At 45.3% G+C, this 21,407-nt stretch overlaps 1 protein-coding gene across 1 annotated transcript in view; it reads right to left on the bottom strand.

Annotated features, from left to right (window-relative positions):
* Positions 1-21,407, bottom strand: part of ASCC3 (activating signal cointegrator 1 complex subunit 3) — a 2,217,780-nt gene that overhangs the window by 1,852,306 nt on the left and 344,067 nt on the right. Inside the window, exon 5 of the mRNA XM_086926668.1 lies at positions 5,912-6,035. Within this exon, the coding sequence (XP_086782794.1) occupies positions 5,912-6,035 (124 nt within the window). The remainder of the gene's footprint in view (positions 1-5,911; positions 6,036-21,407) is intronic.

Genomic DNA, 21,407 nt, shown 5'->3' with positions numbered 1-21,407 from the left:
GAGGGGGACGGGCACACGGACAGCGGGAGGGGGACAGGCACACGGACAGCGGCAGGGGGGACAGGCACACGGACAGCGGGAGGGGGACGGGCTCACGGACAGCGGGAGGGGGACGGGCTCACGGACAGCGGGAGGGGCTCACGGACAGCGGGGGACGGGCACACGGACAGCGTGAGCGGGGGACGGGCACACGAACAGGGAGGGGGGCGGGAACGGGAGTAAAATATGCAGCTTACCTGCTAGCAACTCTTGGAAAGTGAAATCGCGCAGCCCACCCCTGCAAGGCACACATTGGTAATGAAACCAACATGCCGATACAAAAAAAAAAAAAGCACTGCCCACCGCCGCATGACGTGAGCAAAATGCGAAAAACTGTCGGGAACGCCCACGAATCTGGTCCGGCCATGACTGACAGATCTCTGTTCCAATGGCTAGCCTCCATTTATGGAGCTAGCCAATGGAACAGAGAGGCGGCACAAACATCCATACTGTAACTCATAAGATTTCGCCTGCGCGAAAGTCTGCTGCGCAGCTTTCGGCGAGGCGAAACCTAAAAAGGTGTTGGGCTTAAAGCGGGAGGTGTCTGGCAACCTCCCACTAGGCCCATGGCAAGTAGGTTAAATAATATTCTTCTTCTTAATGTGCATTCTAAAACAATTGATTTTGCATGCTTTTTGGGGGGGAATAAAGCAGCCCACTCTTTAAAGTGATGCTGTGAAGAAATGTACTCAGTTAAGGACTTGAAATCATGATATGCCAATGAAACTATGGTTAAGCACTAAAGAAGCAAGCAGTCAACCTATTACCATCTAGAAATAAAACTATATAATTGATACTTCAAATGCATAATTCTCTACAGATTATTTCAGATATTCTTAATTTCATTATTCAAAAGACCTTGGCCTTCTTAAGGGATAACTTGCTCAGCAACATCACTGGGTAAATTATTTATTAAATGTTTTTTTAGTTGGAAAGCAAACCTTCTACTAGAAATTTTACACCGAATGTAAATCAAATGGTAAAAAAGACTTCATTTTTCAAACAAACAATATGAACTTGTTTGAACCCTGTAAAAACACGGGTATTTTTATTTAAAGGATTTATCATCTTAAATATTTTCCGTCAAAATACATATATATAAAAAAAAAAGCAGACTTGTGTTTCCCCCAAAAAGTTTTTACCCAGAGATTGACTGTAATATCCACATAGCAGCTATTTAACTCTGAATGTCTGCCACTGTTTTGTATTTTCCTGCTGTCTCCCTTGCAGATGGTCTACAATCTAGTAAAAAAACAAGGCCTTCAGCAACTTCACCCACACAAAGGATTTAAAAGCACGTCCATTGTAATGAATATGCAGAAACTGACATGTGATTTCTTGGATCATAGCATACATACTACCACTGGACATCATCCCTTGGTGTCCAGCGTTGAACCCCCAAAGTTAGTGACCACTTTAGTGGCTGCACCCTGGCCTGCCACACTACATCATAATGTTTACTTCAGTTTTACACTAACAACTTGAGTGCTCTATATATTAGCAGTGAAAGACAGTCCACCACCTAAGTGATATAACCTGGGCTAACTCTTCTCTTTCCCCATTAAAGGATTTGGAAACTAGTGGCCATGCCCTGTCCCAACTGTGTAATATAATCGAACAAAAAGAGGTTTTTGTGGAACCGCTGCAGGTCCCCCAAGAATTAATACATACAACAAAAAAGGAGCTATTCCAGAAAGGATTACTGCTTTGTATTAGCTTGAAAAGGAAAAAAATCCTTTTTAAGAAGAACCGTCACTCGCCAACACAGTTGGTGACATGCTTCATCATAGGGTCATCGGAGGGGACGAACACCAACCGGGTGTGCTGCAATGCCAGATTACAGCGCAGCTGGGTTTTTTTGTGTTCATATTGAAAAGTGATTTAAGATGGTCTATATTGCACCCAGAAATTTTAATGGTGGGGTCGTAGGACAAGATTAAAAACTTATGTGGATGTCCTCTATGGTGTAACTGTCCATAGACATCCGTGGAGTTTTTTTGTGACAAGGTCTACATGTTTCAGCCTTCTCATGCGTAGTCGCAAGTCTTTCTTCAGGATCAGTGAAAGTAGTGTGTGGCACGCTAAGGTGCACACTTTTTAGGCGAGACTGACCGTCAACTTACGGTTCTGTTCATGCTTATTGATTTCTGAAAAACAAGACACTGCATGAGGTTAAATACGCTCAATTCCACTCACGCAATACATTGCAGTAATACCACTCCTCAGCGCAAATTATAAGAAATAACGATCCATGTGTCTGGATCTTAGTGACTGTATCTCATCACCAGTGTCGCACAGTTTGTGTGACGGGCACTCATGGATTCAGGTGTCCCTTCTCAATCATACGGTAAGCGCATGCTTATCTACACACCAGTTAGTGACCACTTTAGTAGCTGCAACCTGGCCTGCCATACCACATCATAATGATTACTTCAGCTTTACACTAATAACTTGGGTGCTCTACATATTAGCAGTGAAAGACAGCCCACCACCTAAGTGATATAACTTCACTCACTTTTCTCTTTCGCCATTAAAGGATTTGGAAACTAGCCGCCATGCCCAAACTGTGACCACCTGCATATTTAATCTGTTTTTTTACCAGTCAACAAGATTACCGATTTAAAAGTTCACTGCTGGCATAAACGATGATATGTAGGTCACAAGTACAAAGGCTAACGCTTTCCGTATGAGTCAGTTAATCTCGAATTAACATTTTTAGAAATTGGAGTTCGAATGCTGTAATTTCTTTTCAGAGTTGGTGTATTAATACTCTGCTACTTATTTGATTGTGTACACTTCTAGGAAAATGTAAGAAAATGTACAATGAAAACAAGTTACATAACCACCTCTTTCTTTAACAGAAACAACGTGGGATAAAGAAGAAAAAGTGGCAATGCCTTTTATGTATGTTTTGGTTTTTAAAACATAAATAAAAGGCATTAACATTTACAATTCCCTTAACACGTGTAAATGCGAGACCTATTGCATTGCAAATGCTTGTTATATCCTGAGCTCAGTTATAGTAAGTAGTTGCTGCATATATGAATGTGAATACGTGTACACAATGTATGTATCAAACCTACATGTACGTTGACTTGGTGTATGGGAATGCAAAGCAGTGAATTTTAATGACAATAAATAAGTCAGCATTGAAAGCATACATTTAATCATTTGCATTGCAAGAAACAATGGGCAAATATGGAAGGTTCTATGGCTCGAAACAGCGTCATTTGTAGAGACTTGACGTACCTATCGCCAGGGCAAGTCTACCTGTCTGTGACAGGTCATTCAAAGAAACAAGCTTGCTTGCATACCTGTAGCTCGTATCAACACAGCTGGCCTTCACAAAGGTGCTTGATAAAAATTCTTATCGTACATGGACAATTAACAGTTGTATAAGAGTAGGTTATGTGCTTGAAAAGGCAGGAGGAATTAACCTCTGAAAGCATCAAAATGGACTCTGACCTATAAGAAACAGAAAGATTTCACCATCATCGCATTGCTCCGAGATGTGTTTGTAACCTCTGGGGTCAGTTGGAAAGACAGCACTATAGCCCAGCAGAAGCTCTGTCCTGGAGGTGGCTCCTGAAGGCCCGAGGAGGGCAGCGCCTGGGCTGGTGCTGTCCCAATAATGTGGACACCCAGCGCGATCCTGCCAGCACTGCATCTGAGAGCCAGGACAGGAGAACAAAGCTGCCTAGAGTTTGGAGGGGCGTGGTATTGGCTCTGGCCAGGAGCGGGTGAAATTGCAGAGCGAGACTACCGCTGGATCTGCTTAGCGATCTCTTGCCCGCGGCGCCTGATGGTGTGACAGCGGATGGGCTGAACATTTGCCTGCGTCTGTACTAGCAGAACCAGAGTTCACGGATCGCCTGGGCGCATACCGACGCTTTCCGCAGTGCTCCCCTGGGACAGCGACAGCCGAACGCCCCTCGTAGAGGGGCCACCTAAGGAACAACCACAGAGGCTCATGGAAAGCTGTAAGCGGAGGTGGGCTTAGAGCGCGATCTGCCCCATAATTCTTCAACAGGCCGTTCCACCCCTACAGGGGCCTAGTGCTGGGACGGTGAAATTGGTGAGCGCAGCATCCGGCGGTGGGTGGGGCACTCCCTGTGGGCCTGTAAATTATCTGAGGGCAGGCGGCCATACGTCTCCATATATTGCAACCCGGACCACTCAGTGCGCTCCCCTGGGATTTTGAACCCTGCTTGCCTCTGACGACGGCCCGTGTATGACTCATTTCAACTTGCCCGTGGGCAGGTAATCGACGGAGGGTGGTGGAAAGCGACTGCAACATAACTGGCAGCATCTTCAGGAGCACCCAGTGATGTCCTGGGGCCTGCTTTGTCAGCCTGTAGTTACGGTGGCTTCGGAGTACTGCCCCCTGGTCCGCTATTGCCTGCCCTCTTGAGTCGTGTGCTACAGGGAGGAGGAGGCTGGCCGGATGATATCTGATGCTGTTAGCCCACAGAATACGCCATAGATCCCTGTCTGGGGTTGCACATCGCCCCATGCGTTGCACCAGGAGAGAGTGGCGGCCTTTGATCCCCAGGGTAGCCCTCCAGTGAGTCGTTGGCGCTGTGGCGTGTGGATGCAGGGTCTGCATGACGATACAGGCTGTAGGCATCTCCTCGTCCCGTGGTGGCCCAGGGTGCTTTGCCCTAGTACCAAACAGTACACCGTCCACATCAGTGCGCAGGTATAGCGGAATCTGCCCTCGTGGTCCAGGACGTAACATTCCCAGCAGAAGCCATGACGACTGCCAAGACAAACAAGCGAAAGCGATTGCTATTGTTAAAAAAAAAACACGCCTGCAAGTGGTGCGCGAGCCACTGCGAGTCATATGGCGTCAATTATCGCGCCTGTGTCTGGGTAGGATAATTGAAGGCATATGGGCTTTGGTGAGCGTAACAGACACCAATAGGTCATGGGCGGAGCAATGCGCGCGCCTTTGGCCTATTGCGTGCTCTGTTAACAAAATACCCGCACTCAAAGCCCAATCACACAAGAGCAGACAAAAAACACACGCACGAGCGTGTGCAATTCCAGGGTTCATTTCTGAACACCGGACAAAAGGACTCTTGCCTTTGCGAGCACTGCTGCGCAGTGCAACGCACGTCGCGAGACCTAAAAAGCACGTGCTAGCATAATTTTCAAACTTCGGGACTCATTTCACAGTCATCATCACATTCAGCCCCATCAACGCTCCAACTCTGCCAAATTTTATTTCACAAACGATTTGCTTTTGTCTACCGTTGTTCCACGAATTAGCTCTCTTCGTGAATGTGACACAATTTTAATATGATCTGGTTTGTGAAAACCCATCACATTTCTTCTCTAAAGTACTCTACATAGTGAAAAAAGATTTTCGACATACTAGCTCACGACAAACCCTTCACGTTAGAAAAAACTCTAAAGACAGTTTTCAAACTTTTTTCTGTTAAAAATTCTATCATGAAGATATGTTTTGTGCTCTGGATAAACAGGATTTACCAACCGGAAAGCAATGGCCTGGGTTATTAGGTTATTTTCCGTCACCCGGTGCCACTGTTTCAAACTCGGCCTTTTGTCCTTTTGAGATTGGTGAAATAAGTACTATCGAATTTAATAACTACACTTATTATTAAGGTGCATAGAGATAACAGAGTTTTGTTGTACACCACACACTATGCAAAAAGTCATTATCAGTAAACATTTCCCAGAGTAAATAAAAAATAAGCATTGTATGTTCAGTAGAAAATAGAAACGCATGTGACAATGAACTAAATAAACAGTATATATGTTCCTATATTTTATAGTAATGCATTTCGTTTGGTAATTATTACATATGATCCTGCAGCCACTCATTATCCTCTGCTTTGGGTTCATTTACCTTGTAATGCCTGGAGCTTGTTGTTATCTTCTGGCCAAGAGAGGGACCGGTCCACAATCTTGCGCCTATTCTGCAGTAGATTTTCGATGAGCCCAAATCCTTCTGGACCGAGGAGTTCAAACAACTGAAAAGATGCATACATGAAGAATATAAATTGAATATAAGGCAATAAACTTTACATTGCAGAGCTTTGCGGAAAATGTTTATACTTATATCAACAGAAATTACACACAAAAATGAGGGTTGCTTATACAACAGGCGTTAATGCTCGGGGGCGTTCCACCACAAAAAATAGCATTTTCCTCGCATCCATTTTTTGATGCAATGGATTGAAAGACTAACACCGGAAAATCACAGACTTAAGCCGTTTCCATTTCAAAATCAAATTTAGCTAGAACAACACTTAAGAGGTGTGCATTATGCAAATATTAAAATGCTGGATTTAAACATTAAAATCCAGAAGATCTCAAACATCTTAGATTTGAAAAGGAATTAAATACAGCAAACATGAGCAAGTAAACAAAGGCAGTAACGGCCGAATTGAAAAATACTAAGGCTGTCTTGAAAAATACTAAGGCTGCCTCGTCACTATTTTTCCATCATTCTCTTTCCTTCTCCCACACACACTTTTATGCCTTTCTCGTTCCTGTCGGGAGTCAAAATTTGATGAGGAAAAATAAGTCCCCAAAAATGAGTGTCGGTGTGCCTCATCTGTACGCACTGGCTCACATTAAGCTCTAATTTTATGGTTTCAGAACCTCTTAGTCTCTGGACACTGAATGCTCTAAATGTGATACATTTACAGTCAGATGCTAGCTCAATCCCACATACTGAATGAATCTCCAGCCACCTAAAGAACACAAGGTCATCCTCACAACTCTCTTCCGAGTTAAATGACCTAGGAGGAAACTCATGTGAAAACTAAACAGGGTGGTCTTCTACCCTTGACACAGAAATCTTAATAGGTCTGGGTGACAGTGGGCTTACGTAGGTAGTACATGAGTTGCATTAAGGGGAGGTCTTTTGTACTGCAGTGTTCACTTTGGACCTGTGCGATATTTAAAGCCTACAACGTGCAATAACTTAACATTTGGGTGTGAATGTTTGGCCTGAACGGTGACATTGATCCTGGTGCTAGGAAGTGCATTATCCACATACTGCCTAAATTACCATGAAATGACCAAAAATATTTGTTCCTAATTTTCTTAAATAAATAGTGTCCCATATGTGAATGTTGTGCCTTGACATTTATTTATTTATTTATAACGTTTTATATAGTCCCAACTTGACCCAAGAGGGTATCAGAGCGCTTTACATTTAGGATCGTAGCGTTACAAGTTAAATCAGACACAAGAGTGCCTAGATGTCTATTGAGCCATAAAAACATGTTAGATGTGGAGGACAGGGAGCATGTTATTTCTCTGTATGCGGATAATCTGTTGCTGTATTTGGCAGATGGTCAATGGGGAGTTGAGAACACGTTAACTCTACTAGGTGATTTTGCTGCCTTTGCCGGGCTGCGGGTTAATAAAAACGAAAACACTCTTGTTCCCTATGACAGCTGGAGCGATGCGACCAACTGGTGTGCCCCCAGGGTCGATATGGTCACCAGTGTCCTTCAGATATCTGGGAATTCAGGTGTTTCATGCTTTAACTAACCTTAAAGAGGGTAATCTGGGGCCGGTGATTTGCTCTAATAAAACTAAAACACTCTTGTTCCCTATGACAGCAGGAGCGATGCGACCAACTGGTGTGCCCCCAGAGTCGATATGGTCACCAGTGTCCTTCAGATATCTAGGAATTCAGGAGTTTTGTGCTTTAACTAACCTTAAAGAGGGTAATCTGGGGCCGGTGATTTGCTCTAATAAAACTAAAACACTCTTGTTCCTTATGACAGAAGGAGCGATGCGACCAAAGGGTGTGCCCCCAGAGTCGATATGGTCACCAGTGTCCTTCATATATCTGGGAATTCAGGTGTTTCATGCTTTAACTAACCTTAAAGAGGGTAATCTGGGGCTGGTGATTTGCTCTAATAAAACTAAAACACTCTTGTTCCCTATGACAGCAGGAGCGATGCGACCAACTGGTGTGCCCCCAGAGTTGATATGGTCACTAGTGTCCTTTAGATATCTGGGAATTCAGGTGTTTCATGCTTTAACTAACCTTCAAGAGGGTAATCTGGGGCTGGTGATTCGCTCTCTCAAATCTTGTGTTCAGTTTTGGTGTTCCCCGAAATTGCCAGTAATGGCGATAAATTCTTTATCCAAGATGTTTATGTTGCCTAAACTGTTATATTTCCTTGTTAACCTCTCCATTAAGATACCACGCTCCTGGTTTAATCAATTGGACATATTGCTTCGAGAAATGATATGGGATGAAAGGTGCAATAGTGTCTCTCTGATAGTGCTCCAGAGACCTCCAAGTGACGGCCCCGTTTTTTTTTATTTTGTATTTTTTGTTTATTGGATTTTACATTTTGGAAAACAAGTAGGAGAGTAAGGAGTTGCGTCCGTAGTCGTCGGACGGGGAATACTCCTGATTCCCTGGTCAAGGTTCAAAAGAACAAAATGGAGGAGTACTACCCGATGAGGGTAAATGAAGGCTTTTGTCTAAACTCAGGGAACATTGTTCCTTTGTTAGGAAACCTCTCACTCACCACCTAGTGGTGACTTGCTTCATCATCGGGGCCCACCCAAGTGGCCTAGCGTCACTTGGGTGTGCTTCAACACCTGCAATTGCAGTGGAGCTGGTAGTGAAATGTGGGGTGCAAACAAAAAAGAGTGTAAGTGTTAAAATTGTCCTGGTATGCTTTTATATAGAGTTTAATAAAAAAGTAACTGGACAAATTTAAAAATATAGGTGAGACAGTAGTAGGGAAGTTACGACCTACTTATCTCTGTTTTATGTGTTGGTCGACATGTTTCTACCATCAGGGGAAAATCCCCGGTATTCCTCAGGACCAAAACAAGGAAGTGGGTGGTATGTGTCCCCTAAAAGACACACCCAGCCCTAAATCCTTGGACGACCAGAAGAAAAATAGACTTCTGGGTACGCACACCTAAAATTAAGGGTGCTGCAAAACCTGTGGAAAAGGAAGAAAAGTGAATAAAATAATTACTATCCTGTTACGTAGTGCAGTGATAGAGTGCAGGATACGTGCAATTATTCTGGTTTTCCACAGTGGTGGTTGACACAGTGCCTTCATCGATGCAGAGCGTGTCTACAAGTGCTGTGCAAACGTGCTCATAGCTTTGGAGATAAAATGTCTATAAAATAAGGTCTGATTTAAGCCTTAGTGCGTGCTATATAGAATACATGCTGGCATCGTATACTGGGGTGCACTAAGTCGGAGTGCTCATATTTTGTACCGCCGTGGTTTATTTTAGGTGCCAGCTAAGTGGTGGTTAATCGCTTTTGTAGGACCTGTTCAGAGTTCGTGGTCAACAGAAAGAGACAAACTGGACTAACAGCCATAAACAACATAGAGTAATTCACGACATGTGATATGGCAGAAGGATGGAATAGGGCTTACAATGCTGGGGCTCAGGTCGAGCTGCATCAAGCAGGAGTAGGGCGCTATGCCGGTAACAACATAATCTAGGAAGAAAAGGATATGTTGTTGGTAAAGGGATAACTTCCCTGTTAAGCGTTAGGGGGTGGCCTCCGTTGTTGGTCCTGCTTGTGAGGGAGGGAAAAGGACAACTTACAGTTGTGTTGGCGGAATCAGGCGGATCACCTACTTCTCCGTGCTCGCTGCTTGGTAGCAACGAGACAGTAAGGGCGTAGCGCATAAATGCGTTTGATCGCTTCCGGCGAAGCCCGTGTCAGTACGGGAGCCCGGGAGGGTCAAGGGTAGGCATGGTTACCAAACGATGCTGCTATTGCGCAGAGGTGAACAGTAGCTGACTGCTAGCGGTAGGCGTGGTTGCCGCCCGGCGCCGTTGTGTACGTGACCCTGGGAGAGTCAGCGGTTGGCATGGACACGGGCTTCGCCGGAAGCGATCAAACGCATTTATGCGCTACGCCCTTACTGTCTCGTTGCTACCAAGCAGCGAGCACAGAGAAGTAGGTGATCCGCCTGATTCCGCCAACACAACTGTAAGTTGTCCTTTTCCCTCCCTCACAAGCAGGACCAACAACGGAGGCCACCCCCTAACGCTTAACAGGGAAGTTATCCCTTTACCAACAACATATCCTTTTCTTCCTAGATTATGTTGTTACCGGCATAGCGCCCTACTCCTGCTTGATGCAGCTCGACCTGAGCCCCAGCATTGTAAGCCCTATTCCATCCTTCTGCCATATCACATGTCGTGAATTACTCTATGTTGTTTATGTCTGTTAGTCCAGTTTGTCTCTTTCTGTTGACCACGAACTCTGAACAGGTCCTACAAAAGCGATTAACCACCACTTAGCTGGCACCTAAAATAAACCACGGCGGTACAAAATATGAGCACTCCGACTTAGTGCACCCCAGTATACGATGCCAGCATGTATTCTATATAGCACGCACTAAGGCTTAAATCAGACCTTATTTTATAGACATTTTATCTCCAAAGCTATGAGCACGTTTGCACAGCACTTGTAGACACGCTCTGCATCGATGAAGGCACTGTGTCAACCACCACTGTGGAAAACCAGAATAATTGCACGTATCCTGCACTCTATCACTGCACTACGTAACAGGATAGTAATTATTTTATTCACTTTTCTTCCTTTTCCACAGGTTTTGCAGCACCCTTAATTTTAGGTGTGCGTACCCAGAAGTCTATTTTTCTTCTGGTCGTCCAAGGATTTAGGGCTGGGTGTGTCTTTTAGGGGACACATACCACCCACTTCCTTGTTTTGGTCCTGAGGAATACCGGGGATTTTCCCCTGATGGTAGAAACATGTCGACCAACACATAAAACAGAGATAAGTAGGTCGTAACTTCCCTACTACTGTCTCACCTATATTTTTAATTTTGTCCAGTTACTTTTTTATTAAACTCTATATAAAAGCATACCAGGACAATTTTAACACTTACACTCTTTTTTGTTTGCACCCCACATTTCACTACCAGCTCCACTGCAATTGCAGGTGTTGAAGCACACCCAAGTGACGCTAGGCCACTTGGGTGGGCCCCGATGATGAAGCAAGTCACCACTAGGTGGTGAGTGAGGGGTTTCCTAACAAAGGAACAATGTTCCCTGAGTTTAGACAAAAGCCTTCATTTACCCTCATCGGGTAGTACTCCTCCATTTTGTTCTTTTGAACCTTGACCAGGGAATCAGGAGTATTCCCCGTCCGACGACTACGGACGCAACTCCTTACTCTCCTACTTGTTTTCCAAGATTTGGGCAGCGCGCAGCTGCGAGAGTTTAAGACTTTCTTTCCTCTCAAAAACACATACACAGCAGAGTGATCACGACACAAGTATGGCGGAAAACCAGGGCTTATCCTTTTCCACGGAGGAAATAGACTCTATCATGAGCGATCTTAATGCTTTTGCAGACCCTAGCATCAGCAATACTATCTCACAGACATCTGAATGGGACAAACTCTCTGAACTCAAACGCAATCGTATTAGAACAATACTGCATGGGACAATTCTCAAAGAGTATGTGACAAACAACATGGCCCCCAAAGGCCTATTAGTGACCAATGCCCCCGCATTTTCCTGGAGGATGAGGAATTTAGAAGGGATTGGGCACTAATAGCTTGGCACTGCACGCATCACTGGATCATGTTGATTCTAAAAACAGCAATAAGACTTTCTGAAAAAATCCAAATCGAAATTCAAAATGTAGAAGGCCAGATAAAAGCTACCATTACAGGGTACAAAAAGAGATTGGATGAAATAAATAAGGAGATCAATGAATATAGGGAAAACCTAACCCAACAGAAGGTCTCCAAATTCCAAAAAGATCTTAAAAAGTTCTCTTTTGTAAAAGCCTACCCATACTCTGATAAAGACTATAAAGGGACCACCGCACAGGACCAAGATTCTGATGCATCCAGTAACGCTTCCCACAGTTCCAACAGCAGTGGAGGCTCGAACAACAGCACACCACGACAGGGAAAGAGAGGTGGCTACCAAGGCAACTACCAGTGGCCACAATATAACCAACCCCCTTTCAACCCATATCAACAACCACAACAATTCCCCATGTACGGATGGCAACCTCCCTTCCAGCAATATCCATTTCAACAAAACCAATACCGCCCTCCTTTTCAGAACAGAGGCAGGCGCGGGAGAGGACGCAACAAAAGGGGCAACACCGTCCATTGGGAAGAAGAGGACATGGTGAGCAGCAACACCAGGAACAAAACCGCATCCAACAAAGCAGGCCCCAGCAACATGAGGACCTAGTGACCAATCTATCGTCACACGTCCTAACAGACATCGAAAAGAAGGTCCTCAACAAAGGACTGGGATTTGTCCCAACTGCGAATTTAGACAAGTTCAAATTACACTGTGAACTAGCAGGGTTCTTCAGAAAATTGAAACTCAGAGCGTTTTTTGAGAAAACCAATAAAGAAAACACGGAGGAAATACCCAATGAAACCGGCTTAAAAACAAAGTCAACGTTTGTTCCACCACCACATACCATCCCTGTGGAGATAAACACGTTTGAACAAGCAGTGTTTAAAGACATAGAGTCCACGAGAATCCCCAAACGCTACCAGAATATCAGTGGAGCAGAGAGAAAAGCTCTATCTGACCTAAAGAGGGATGACACGATCATCATAAAACCAGCCGACAAAGGCGGGGGCCTAGTGATCATGAATACCACCGATTACCAGCAAGAATGCAGACGATTGCTAGAGGACAGGAACAATTACCTCCCCCTCACCCAGGACCCCACTGATGACCTGAAAAGAGAAATTATGAATTTGGTTGAAGAAGCAGAACACAAAGGCGAAATCTCCAAACAGGAAGCGGACTATCTAACCAAGACTGAAGAGAAAATACCATATTTTTACATAGTCCCGAAAATGCATAAGAACAAAAACCCACCTCCGGGGAGACCAATAGTGTCTGGAATAGGCTCACTCCTCGAACCATTGTCTAGATTCTGTGACTACTTCTTAAAACCGATTGTGCAAGGGACCGCAACCTACCTGAAAGATACTAAAAACCTCCTTACCATCTTGGAAACCATCAAAATGGAGGATGATATGATATTGGTCAGCTTGGATATAGAGAGTCTCTATACCAACATCCCCCAAGACGCCACCATCAAGGTACTGAAAGAAACCCTGGAAAAGACCACATGGGAATACAGAACACCCATAAAATTCATCATTGACTGTGCCACCTTGGCTCTTAAAAGGAACTTTTTTGAATTTGAGGGATCCCTGTACCTACAAATAGGGGGCACATCGATGGGCAGTGTTTTTGCTCCTAGCATAGCAGGACTCTATGTCTTTGATTTTGAGACACAACACATACTGTCGCCCAACAACCCCTATCTTGGAAACCTGGTGTTCTGGCGCCGTTACATTGACGACGTGCTAGCAATCTGGAAGGGCCCCCAGGAGATATTAACAACTTTTATCACTTGGGTCAATGCACGTGATCAACATCTACACTTTACCCACAGCATAGACAAAGAAAAAATGATCTTCTTAGACATTGAAATTCAAAAACATCAGGACACTCTGACCACTAAGACACATTTCAAGCCCACGGCTAAGAATAACTTTCTCAGGTTTGAAAGCTTTCATCCTCGGCCCCTACGGGAGAACCTCCCCTACGGCCAATACTTAAGACTACGGAGGAACTGTACCAATCTCCAGGACTTCAGGGAACAAGCAGATGACCTTTCCACCAAACTGTCTCAACGTGGATACCCCACCAAAATCACTAAGAAATGCCGTCAACGGGCAAGAAACCAACCACGCCAAGCACTTCTAGAGGAAATTGTAAAAGACACTGAGAATATACCTCTGACATGTGTGACGACCTACAATGTCATTTCCAATGAAGTGAGTAAAAGTATCAGAAAACATTGGTCAATAATCAACTCTGGATCATTCCACTGGGAGAAACCACTCTTCTCATATAGAAAAGCGAACAGTCTAAAAAATACCTTGGTTAATACCAGACCTAAAAACAATCACAATACCAGCGAACCAACACTAACTCAGATATGGGGTCTACCTCCAGTCACTGGACATTCGCGCTGTGGGGACTGCAGCGTATGTCACCTCACTGAAAATACCAAGACCATTAATTTGGAACCAGGAAAGACATGGGAGCAGAGATCCCATACGAATTGCAATAGCTCCAATGTGGTTTATCTCATCACCTGCACCTGTGGCAAACCCTATGTCGGCATGACGACGCGAAAAATCAAACAACGAATCTGTGAACACAGGAGTACAATAAGATGTAAGAAGAACATGACGAAACTCACAGACCATTTTCTAACGGCCCACCATACTACCAACGATATGAGGTGGACAGTCATCGAACAGCTGCAAGCGGGCCCTAACATCCAGGCCCGCTTATTTGAAAAGGAACAGAGATGGATATATAGACTTTCCACTCACATCCATGGACTTAATGATAATATCCCATGGAATTCTGTGCTGAGATGATTCTTCACTCCCACTAACCTGACTGTACCAACATCAGTTCCCATATATATGATTCCTCCTATGGCTGTAGGATAATTATCATTACACCCATTTTCCCAATGCCTTTTAGCAACCAGAGGCTATATTATAATTTACACCATAACCAGTTCCCCATGCCTTCTAAACATAGAACTCCTCCTATGTTTCCAAGCCCACACGTGTGCCCCCATAGACTGAAGGCTCAACATCCCTTCGTCTGGCAACATTTTCCCTATGTATCCAAGCCCCTAAGTTTGGCCCCACAGACTACTTCCGTCCGTTTAAATGTCCTACTTGGCATCCCCATTAAGCCCCAGTGTGATCCCTCCTCCCGCTGACAATAGTTCCAGCAAGTTTTTTAAGTTTTAAGTCCAACTCATGGCAGATCGCTCCGACCCCCTTTTTTAGCCAAAACACGGCGCCGGGCGGCAACCCCGCCTCCACCCGTCAGCCAGTGTTTACAATTCCACTGCGCAGGCGCGGCGCCGTCCAGTTTCCATGCCAACCGCTGACTCTCCCAGGGTCACGTACACAACGGCGCCGGGCGGCAACCCCGCCTACCGCTAGCAGTCAGCTACTGTTCACCTCTGCGCAATAGCGGCATTGTTTGGTAACCATGCCTACCCTTGACCCTCCCGGGCTCCCGTATTGACACGGGCTTCGCCGGAAGCGATCAAACGCATTTATGCGCTACGCCCTTACTGTCTCGTTGCTACCAAGCAGCGAGCACGGAGAAGTAGGTGATCCGCCTGATTCCGCCAACACAACTGTAAGTTGTCCTTTTCCCTCCCTCACAAGCAGGACCAACAACGGAGGCCACCCCCTAACGCTTAACAGGGAAGTTATCCCTTTACCAACAACATATCCTTTTCTTCCTAGATTATGTTGTTACCGGCATAGCGCCCTACTCCTGCTTGATGCAGCTCGACCTGAGCCCCAGCATTGTAAGCCCTATTCCATCCTTCTGCCATATCACATGTCGTGAATTACTCTATGTTGTTTATGTCTGTTAGTCCAGTTTGTCTCTTTCTGTTGACCACGAACTCTGAACAGGTCCTACAAAAGCGATTAACCACCACTTAGCTGGCACCTAAAATAAACCACGGCGGTACAAAATATGAGCACTCCGACTTAGTGCACCCCAGTATACGATGCCAGCATGTATTCTATATAGCACGCACTAAGGCTTAAATCAGACCTTATTTTATAGACATTTTATCTCCAAAGCTATGAGCACGTTTGCACAGCACTTGTAGACACGCTCTGCATCGATGAAGGCACTGTGTCAACCACCACTGTGGAAAACCAGAATAATTGCACGTATCCTGCACTCTATCACTGCACTACGTAACAGGATAGTAATTATTTTATTCACTTTTCTTCCTTTTCCACAGGTTTTGCAGCACCCTTAATTTTAGGTGTGCGTACCCAGAAGTCTATTTTTCTTCTGGTCGTCCAAGGATTTAGGGCTGGGTGTGTCTTTTAGGGGACACATACCACCCACTTCCTTGTTTTGGTCCTGAGGAATACCGGGGATTTTCCCCTGATGGTAGAAACATGTCGACCAACACATAAAACAGAGATAAGTAGGTCGTAACTTCCCTACTACTGTCTCACCTATATTTTTAAATTTGTCCAGTTACTTTTTTATTAAGCTCTATATAAAAGCATACCAGGACAATTTTAACACTTACACTCTTTTTTGTTTGCACCCCACATTTCACTACCAGCTCCACTGCAATTGCAGGTGTTGAAGCACACCCAAGTGACGCTAGGCCACTTGGGTGGGCCCCGATGATGAAGCAAGTCACCACTAGGTGGTGAGTGAGGGGTTTCCTAACAAAGGAACAATGTTCCCTGAGTTTAGACAAAAGCCTTCATTTACCCTCATCGGGTAGTACTCCTCCATTTTGTTCTATTGGATTTTACAATCAAAAGAGACAGGACAAATAATATCAATTACAACAAAGGGGATGAAACAATAAAAAACAATCAGAGTGTGTATATGTAAAAATTCCATGAATATTCGTATTCTTAGTACAGGAGTTTTCAAGGCTATACAGTAGGGGATGGCGAGCACTTCAAGGAGACAAATACAACCATCGTTGGGAAGCTATGTATGATGATTATATAGAGGAACAATGTGTGGAGAGAGATTCCAAAAACAGCCTACAGGAGCATTACATCGGGTAGACACACAAGAACAATTCCCATGGTGGAAACCAGTAATATCCTATAATTGCCCCCTACCGAACCCCTGCGGGGACAGAGGGGAAGGTTCCACCAATATCGGATTTACACCTTATCCGCCAGATATTCTAGATATAGGCTCTTAATGTTCTTGGAACGGCTCTGGGGAGGGAGTAATTCACTATATAGTTCAGTTTGTGTGTTACAATATACAATATCTTGGAACCATTGCACTATAGCGGGAGGGGGACCTCTGGCCCAGTGTATTGCAACCACACGCTTAGCTATCAATAGACCAATGTCGACCACGCGCCTAATGCCTTTGCGTATATGTTTGAAGAAGGCAAGCAGAGCTAACAATGAGTCTGTATTCAGGGACTCTCCAGTAATATCACTAAGTTTACGAAAATGGCAATTCAGTAGTTGGCTACTTCAGGGCAAAGCCAGGTCATTTGGATACACCCTGCGGGGTCATTACCACATCTTTCACATCTCACGGTGTCTCGGAGACTATATTTGTGTAGGCGGAACGGGGTGTTATATACTTTATTGATAAATTTGAAATGTATAAGATGGTGTCGCCCATTTAGAGAGACGTGCCGTGTAGCCTAGCAGCAATAGCGCCATGTATCGTCATCTAATGCCCTTTCTAGATCAATTTGCCAGTCGAGTCTGGCTTTAGTAAAGTGATTTTTCCGATACTCTTGGGTAAGAGTGTAAATGTTTGAGACAACCTTCCGAGAGGTTTTGGCACGCAGCAAGAGGGAGAAGGGGGCAACTTCCGGCAGTTCGGACAGCTCGTCACCCATTATATCACAGAGTGCATGCCCAAACCTATAATAGTGAAACGTCGTCAGGGGGTAATGCCCGCTTGTCCGAAACGTGAGTTTCCCATCCCCGACCCTCTCCGTCCTCAAAGAGGTCACCAATTCGGGGAATGTCTAAACGGGGGCCTGGTTGCCCCTGATTTCTAATTATATTACTTGGCAGCCCAACTTCAATTGGATAACTCAATGTTTGGATGGTGAGACTCTTGAAGAGCTGGGAGGCAAGTATACAGGGGACTTTAATAGCAACGCTCCTTGACCAGTAAGTGGAGATTCCTCTGCCGTGAGTGGTGCTGAAAGTGTGTTTCAATGTTGGCAGAGATGCCTGAGGAGGACAGTTGGGACTCTTTTATTTATTTATTTATTTATTGACATTTGTAGAGCGCGGCGAATACCCGTGGGCGTCTCGGCGCTAATTAAGGGCATAGATCAGCAACTGGGGTAAAGAGGAAATACAGGCTATTGGTCAAATAACCACGTCTTTAGCTGTTTGCGGAATACGAACAGGGAGGGACTTGCTCGGATATGTGCAGGAAGGGTGTTCCAGAGTTTAGGCGCGGCAACCAAGAAACGCCTGTCGCCCCATGTGACTGTTCTGGTACGAGGCACAGCCAAGAAGTTCTGATGAGAGGAACGCAGAGATCGGGATGGAACATGATGGAGAAGATTCTGTTTGAGAAAGTGGGGACCTTGATTATTGAGTGATTTGTAAACAATACACAGCGATTTGAATTTGATACGGCTGCGTATCGGGAGCCAATGGAGATCCCTAATGATGTTTGTGACAGGTGCGAACTTGGGGATCCCAGCCAGCATTCGTGCGGCTGCATTTTGGATTGACTGCATCTTATTTGTCACTCGGGCTTGAGCATTTAAAATAAGAGCATTACAATAGTCCAAAGAGGACAGGACTAGTGAGCTGACCAGTGTTTTCCCGGCTGTGTTCGGTAGGAAAGGTAGTATTTTCCTAATCATTCTCAATTTCATATGAGCTGAAGCCGCAGTTTTATTCGCATGTGCCATAAAGTTGAGGCCAACATCAAAGATGACGCCTAGATTTCTCACTTTGCTGGCTGGACTAGGCGGGAGACCGAAAGAAGGAGGCCACCAGACAGGAGACCAGCCCGGGGAGAGGTGACCGGAGATGACCACTTCAGTTTTTTCTGAATTGAGTTTCAGACAATTCGTGGCTATCCAGTCACCTATTGCCATCATTCCTCTAGTGAATCGATTGGCCACTTCCTCACCGTCCCCTTTAATAGCCAGTACCAATTGGGTGTCATCGGCGTAGGAGGTCAGGCTCATCCCAAATGCTTTGATGACACTTGCAAGGTCCGACACGTAGATATTAAATAGTGTCGGACTTAGGGATGAGCCTTGAGGGACCCCGCACGGCAGAGACACCTTAGATGATTGGTAGGGTCCTAGAGATACTGCCTGTGATCTATTGGCCAGAAACCATGTAAGCAAGTCCAGAGCAGTTTTCTGGACCCCCAATCTTTCGACACGGTCGACTAAGATCTTGTGGTCGACCGTGTCGAAGGCCGCCGAAAGATCCAACAATACCAGGAGTGCTGTCACCCCCTGGTCTCGTATGGCTCTAATGTCACCCGCAGCCTTTAGGAGGGCAGTTTCCGTGCCATGACATCTGCGGAATCCGAACTGGGTATTGTCGAGCAACTGGTGCTGCACCACAAATTCCGACAGTTGCTGGTTCATGGCTTTTTCTATTACCTTAGCCAGGAAAGGAAGGCTGGCCATCGGACGACAGTTTTTCAGATCATCTTTATTCAAATTAGCTTTCTTTAAGAGAGGTTTGACCAACGTATGTTTCAAAGAAGCCGGAAAAATTCCGGAGCTAAACATAGTGTTGCAAACATGGGTTATGACCGGTATCAACGTGTCCATAACTGGCATAAGAACATTAAGTGGACACGGGTCTAGTGCAGAACCTGATTTAATCCTTGAAATAATGTTCCTTGTCTGATCCATAGTAAGATCGACAAAGCGGGTCAGTGTGTTATCCCGTAAGGTGGAGGGCGAGGATAATGGGGTAGAGTCCGTATTTGAGGAAAAAGCCTGATAGATGTCGTAAACTTTTAAAAAAAAAAAAATCAGATAAGGCATCGCAAAGCTGTTGTGAGGGAGGTGGTGTGAGGTCGTGCGTGCCACCGGACAAGCGTTTAGTGATGTCGAATAACTCTTTGCACAAGTTTTTGGCGGTCTCAATTTGTGCGGCATAATAGGCTCTTTTCGCCTCTGCGATCATCTGTTTGTACCGGGCAAGTGAATCTTTGTATAGTGATTTACTTTCTAGGTCGTAGCGCTTCCGCCAAAGTCTTTCTCTTTGTTTATTTAACTGTTTCTGTTTTTTTAGTTCATCCGAAAACCAGGGAGCACTAGGGGAGGCTCGATTCTGGGAGATAGATTTTAAGGGCGCTAGGTCAAGTGTGGCCTGATTAAGCCAGGTGTTGAACTGATTTGTGGCGACAGTAGGGTCATCTGACAGCAATGGCGATGTTCTGACCAAAAATGTGTTCAGTGTCCCCACCTTTATGTCCTTCCATGCTCTCACCTGTATGGGGCTATTGTTAACAGCCCTCCTCTTAGAGGCGTCGGGGATAGCTAAATAGCTTAAAATGGCGTGGTGATCGGTCCATGCCAGGGGAAGGATATCTGCAATATGTAGCGACTCAATATTAGTAAAAATGCCGTCGAGAGTGTGACCAGCGTCATGGTTATTTTTTATATGCCCTAGCTTTACCATTAGTAGGGCTGCCACATGGAAACCCCTCTTCCCTTTCTCCATTGACGGGAAAGCAGCTAACCGACTGGACCAAGGAGGGCCTGATCACAGTTGATGATTGCTACCAACTGGAGGCGCTTATCCCACTGGAGAACTTGATGGCACAGAGTGAGTTACCCCCTGGCCAATTCTTGACATACCATGCTTTATTATGAATGTTTGGGAACCTGTGGACAGATGGCCAAAAGGAGACAGATGGCCAAAAGGAGACGGAGACACATGCTGTCCTTCAGGCATTGGGCTCTACATGTCATCTGGTGAAGTGGTTTTACCGGGCACAACCGGAGATGGCCATGACACCACTGGTGAGAACACGAGAAAGGTGGGGGAGGGGGCGCTTTTAGGTAGGAATCTCCCAGACCCAGAGTGGGGTAAGACTGTAACAAGCCCCAGGCACATTTCCAGAAATACAAGATTCAAGCATGTCTAATTTAATTATATGCACATGACCTACTTGACCCCCAATATATTGCAGGTTATGTACGGGGGAGGGCTTGCCTCAGGTGTTGGATGCTGGGGGCGGACTTTAGGCATATGACGTGGAGTTGTCCAGGATTGCGATAATTTTGGGACATGGTGGTTGCTACACTCAAAGGAGTGTTGGCCCATTTGCTCCCCTGTACTGATGAAGTATGCCTCTTAAAATTTCTCCCCAGACCTAAAGCATGTCAGTTTGGTTCCAGATTTGCGGATCTAGCCTTGGTGTTGGCCAGAAGATAGATATCAATGTGATGGTGTGCTGGGGTGAGCCCAAGGGTTGCGCTCTGGGCAAAAGATGTAGACATGTGGACCAGGGCAGAGGAGCAAGCACTGCTTTGATGCATGAGGGATAAGACAATGCTCATTGTCAGGCCTCTGGACGGAGGTGATCAAGGCCTGGAATAGCAGAGAGGGAGGCCGTAGAGAGTGGGTTGGATGTGTCCCATGCCACAAGGAGTGACTGAGGACTCAAATTGTGATTCCTTGGTAGAACAGTAGGCACTTTTGACTGAGAGAAGTAGAGGCTAGCACCCTGGGGGCTATATGTGGAGCCTCTCCCCGCGCAGGGTGTAGAAACCCAGAATGAATGACA

Source organism: Lissotriton vulgaris, chromosome 6, assembly GCF_964263255.1.
Source record: "Lissotriton vulgaris chromosome 6, aLisVul1.2, whole genome shotgun sequence".
Taxonomy (NCBI): domain Eukaryota; kingdom Metazoa; phylum Chordata; class Amphibia; order Caudata; family Salamandridae; genus Lissotriton; species Lissotriton vulgaris.
Note: the sequence above shows the minus strand (reverse complement) of the source record. Positions and strands in the feature narration are given on the sequence as shown.